This window comes from Adiantum capillus-veneris, chromosome 16 (assembly GCF_014529385.1).
Source record: "Adiantum capillus-veneris isolate H3 chromosome 16, ASM1452938v2, whole genome shotgun sequence".
NCBI lineage: Eukaryota > Viridiplantae > Streptophyta > Polypodiopsida > Polypodiales > Pteridaceae > Adiantum > Adiantum capillus-veneris.
In genome coordinates this window covers 133,198,051-133,201,936 of record NC_140946.1, presented here as the reverse complement: position 1 = coordinate 133,201,936, position 3,886 = coordinate 133,198,051, and the positions used below count along the sequence as shown (strand labels likewise).

Below are 3,886 nucleotides of genomic sequence, written 5' to 3'. Positions count from 1 at the left end.
ACACTGCTTGAAAAAAAAACTTTTTTCCAAAAACTTGGCAAATATGTAAAACAACAAAGGTAAATTGCGAGTGCATCCATAGGATTGGACGGTGGAGCAGGTCTATGTCCGACCTCTCCAGTTTTCGGCAATATTGTGTCTCAACGCAATATCGTGTCGTTTTGAATCTAAAAAATGCCAATTGATGGCACGGGCAAAAGGAGAAATGCTGCCCTAGAATAGACAAAAAATAGTGTTGAAATTTTAATTAGTAGCCTAATCTTTTGAAATTTCCTCTCCAATGTTTGGGAAAAATGTGTCTCGTCTTAATATTGTGTCGTTTTCAATTTAAAAAGTGCCGGTTGAGGGCACGGCAAAAGGAGAAACGCCGCCCCAAAATAAACAAAAATAGTGTAAAATTTTTAAAAAAATACCCTAATTTTTTGAAGTTTCCTCTTGAATAAACAAGGAAAGGAATTTTTTATGTTCAGAAAAATGATTTTTCCACTATCTTGGTACCATAGCCTCTGTGTGTGTGTGTGTGTGTGATGCGATCGACAATTCGAGGGTCTGTCATCGTCTATAGGAGGAAGTTAAGATACACAACATTCTCATGAAGCAGAGAGCTCGCAGGATGGCAGTGGGCAGGAGCCTCAACACTGCCGAGCAGTATTCGGGGAAAATGTGTCTCGGCTTAACATCGTACCGTTTTCAATTTCAAAAATGCCAGTTGAGGACAAGGGGAAAGGGAGAAATTCCGCTTCACAATAGAGTAAAATAATGTAAAAACCCAAAAAAAATAAATTTAATGCTCCAAAATTTCTTATTGGCAAATCCAAGGAAAGGAACTTTAAACGTTTGGAAAACTCGAAGGCTGTTAATGCCTAAGCTGGACTAAGCGCCGTTCGTACATAGATGGAAATCGTGAGATGCACAACATCAGGCATTAGCGCAGAAGATTGCAAGCGATGGAGTCCACAGGGCACGTGCCCGCCAAATAGATGGATGCCTGCAAGAACACGCAAAATCACAATCAAGGCAAACCCCATCCTCTTTTAATGCGCATTTTTGCCGCTTGGGACTCCCTCGACAACACGCAAAAAAATTTGCAGTGCTGCACGACAAATTCGCATGCACACAACAAGAATGCAAAGAGAGAGAGAGAGAGAGAGAGAGAGAGAGAGAGAGAGAGAGAGGAGCTGTGTAGCAGCATTGGCTGTAGAAGCCGCAGTACCGCACCTGCCAAGGCTCGTGTATGTGACAGCTCGCCTTCTCCGTAGTAGCGCACTTGTTGCGAGTTGAACCTTTGCGTAAATTGTAGCTGTCCACGTGCAAACCATCTGCCAAAGTACGCCTAAGCCAGTCTGATACTAAAGCCTTTCTCCAACAGGCCAAAATTTTGAAAAAATTACGTTAATTTTTAAATTTTCCTCTTGGCAATTCAAGAGAAAGAATTTTGTATGTTTGGGAAAATGGTTCTTTCCGAACACATGGACAGGCCTCTTGATATGCTCTTTTTCAAAAGGTCCAATTTTCAAGGGGCAAATGGGGAGAGAGAGAGAGAGAGAGACCATGGACAGGTCTCTTGATATGCTCTTTACAAAGGTCCAAATTTAAAGGAGCAATTGTCGAGAGAGAGAGATGGTTGCAATTTTCGACTCTTGCACGAAAGTTTCAATTTTCCACGGATCAATTGTTAACTGTAGTGGTATAGGCAAAGGTTTTGCACTGCTTGCGGGCTCCTTTGACTGCACAGCCGCGCTCTCTCTCTCTCTCTCTCTCTCTCTCTCTCTCTCTCTCTATCTCGACCTGAAGACCCTCTACAGAGGTATGCACACCTCGTCTGCACACGAAAGGAGTGACGGCCGTGTTAACCGATTGACTACAAAAACGATGTAGCCCGATTAGAAGAGCACAAGCAAAGAGCCGAGCCGAGCCGAGCAAAGTAGCAATGGCAGGGGCAGGTCCAAGGGGAGAGCAGCAGGTGAGCGTAAGGGGCCGGGCGATAGTGGTGCCAGCCACGCCCACGCCCCCACACAAGCGCCACCTCTTCCTCTCCTGCTTTGACGTCATCTGGGCCAAGCACCACTACAACCAGCGCCTCCTCTTCTACGAGGGCAATGCCTTCTCTTCTTCCACCATAGCCGACCTCAAGAGCAGCCTGGCCCTTTGCCTTGTCCACTACTATCCCTGGTGCGGCAGGCTTGTCAATGGCCAGAAGTGGCCGCTTGTCCGGCCTTTCATTGACTGCAACGATGCCGGAGTCGAATTTGTGGAGGCATCTGTGGATCTGCCCATGTCTGAACTCTCTTCTTGCGGCTTCCAGATGCAGCCCTTCTTTGAGGACCTCTGCCAGCGAGTGGATCCAGCAGAGCAAGACAGCCCTCTTCTATCCATCCAGGTGGGCGTCTGTGTGTGTGTGTGTGTGTGTGTGTGTGTGTGTGTGTGTGTGTGTGTGTGTGAGAGAGAGAGAGAGAGAGAGAGAGAGAGAGAGAGAGAGAGAGAGAGAGACTCTTCCTCTGCTTATGTGTGTGTAGGCTACCCTCTTCTCTGATGGCGGCCTCTCTTTGGGCATCAGTCAAAGCCATGTCGTTGCTGACGGGCAGGCCCTTTGGAACTTCATGGTCTCCTGGAGCGAGTGCGCGCGTGAACTCCCTCTAAGCTTGCCGCCCCTGCTCGACAGAGAAATCCTCGCCCTGCCCAACCCTTCCCCAGAGAAAGCTAATTGGAAATTCTACGCCACGCGGAGAGAGGAAGACATGATGGAGCCCCAAGCCGTGGGAACGGCCTCCATTCACATGGATCAGGACCTTAGCCCCGCGGGAACCGCCTCTCCATTGGATGAACCTCCTATCCTCGTCCAATCCTTGTTCATTCTGCCTTTCTCAGCAATAAATCAACTTAAATTAGAAGATGGAGGTGTTCACACCTCTTACGAGGTAATATGTGCCCACCTATGGAAGCATGTGTCTATGGCCCGGCAAAGGCCATCCCATGAACCCACAAACTTCTTTGTCCTCGCCAATTGTCGCACCCGCCTAAAACCCCCTTTGCCTTCAACTTATTTTGGCAATGCTATTTGGTTTGATATATGTTCAAGCTCAATCGGCAAAATTTGTAGTGAAAGCTTGCACGCCACATCTAGCCGAATTCATGACACCGTGGTTGCAATTATGCAAGATTCTCTTGTGGGTTTCAGAAATTGGGTGGAAATCCCTGGAAATGACCTTTTGGAAGCTATCTTCCCACACATCCCTAAAGGTACGGGTATCAATGTTGCAAGTTCCCCTCGATTCCCAGTGTATGATGTAGATTTTGGATGGGGTAGGCCTAGTGCAGTTAGATCGGCCAAGGTGCCAGGAGACGGAGAAGTCGTTCTTTTTAGTGGCAATCCAAAGTTGGATAGAAGGGATGTAGAATTTTGTGTTTGCCTCCCCAAGGATGCCCTACAAAGCCTATTAAAAGATCCCAAGTTTCTTGGCAAACCCCCACGTAATCTATTTGCTGAAGGAAATTGACAAGCCCTCCTAGGTGCATTCTTGAGCATTCTTAAGTGTGCTTAAGTAGACATGTGTCTTCAAGATAGTTCTTGATCATGTAATACGAATTTTCTTTTGATGTTGCATTAATTGTAAGCTCAGTGTTTTGCCTTATGTTTTGTCTCATCATGCGTCTCTGGGCATCACTCAGTCGCCAGGACCTCGAATCACGACGTTCGAATGCTCAACCAACCAATCTAGCTCCCATCTGTAGCTTTTGGCTTTCTAAACCAAGCTTTAGTGAAGAAGAGAGTTATGCATACATTTTACTTTTACATGTAAAGCATTGAAGCTCCTCGTATAAAATTGAGACCTACTAGGTCCTTTTGTTAAAACCCTTCATAATTGTCCTTCTCGCCTTTTTTTTT

At 46.3% G+C, this 3,886-nt stretch overlaps 1 protein-coding gene across 1 annotated transcript; it reads left to right on the top strand.

Annotated features, from left to right (window-relative positions):
* The first annotated feature begins 1,629 nt into the window (after positions 1-1,629).
* LOC147439896 (hydroxycinnamoyltransferase-like) lies at positions 1,630-3,632 on the top strand. Its single transcript, XM_086485619.1, has 2 exons — positions 1,630-2,380; positions 2,517-3,632. The coding sequence occupies exons 1-2, from the start codon at positions 1,931-1,933 to the stop codon at positions 3,495-3,497; spliced, it is 1,431 nt and encodes a 476-aa protein (XP_086341745.1). The 5' UTR covers positions 1,630-1,930; the 3' UTR covers positions 3,498-3,632.
* The last annotated feature ends 254 nt before the right edge of the window (positions 3,633-3,886 follow it).

Excerpts from the sequence above, each read along its gene's own strand:
- LOC147439896 (XM_086485619.1), top strand. The coding sequence starts at position 1,931 with ATGGCAGGGGCAGGTCCAAGGGGAGAGCAGCAGGTGAGCGTAAGGGGC. Across the intron at positions 2,381-2,516 it reads GCCCTCTTCTATCCATCCAG|GCTACCCTCTTCTCTGATGG; the intron begins GTGGGCGTCTGT and ends ATGTGTGTGTAG.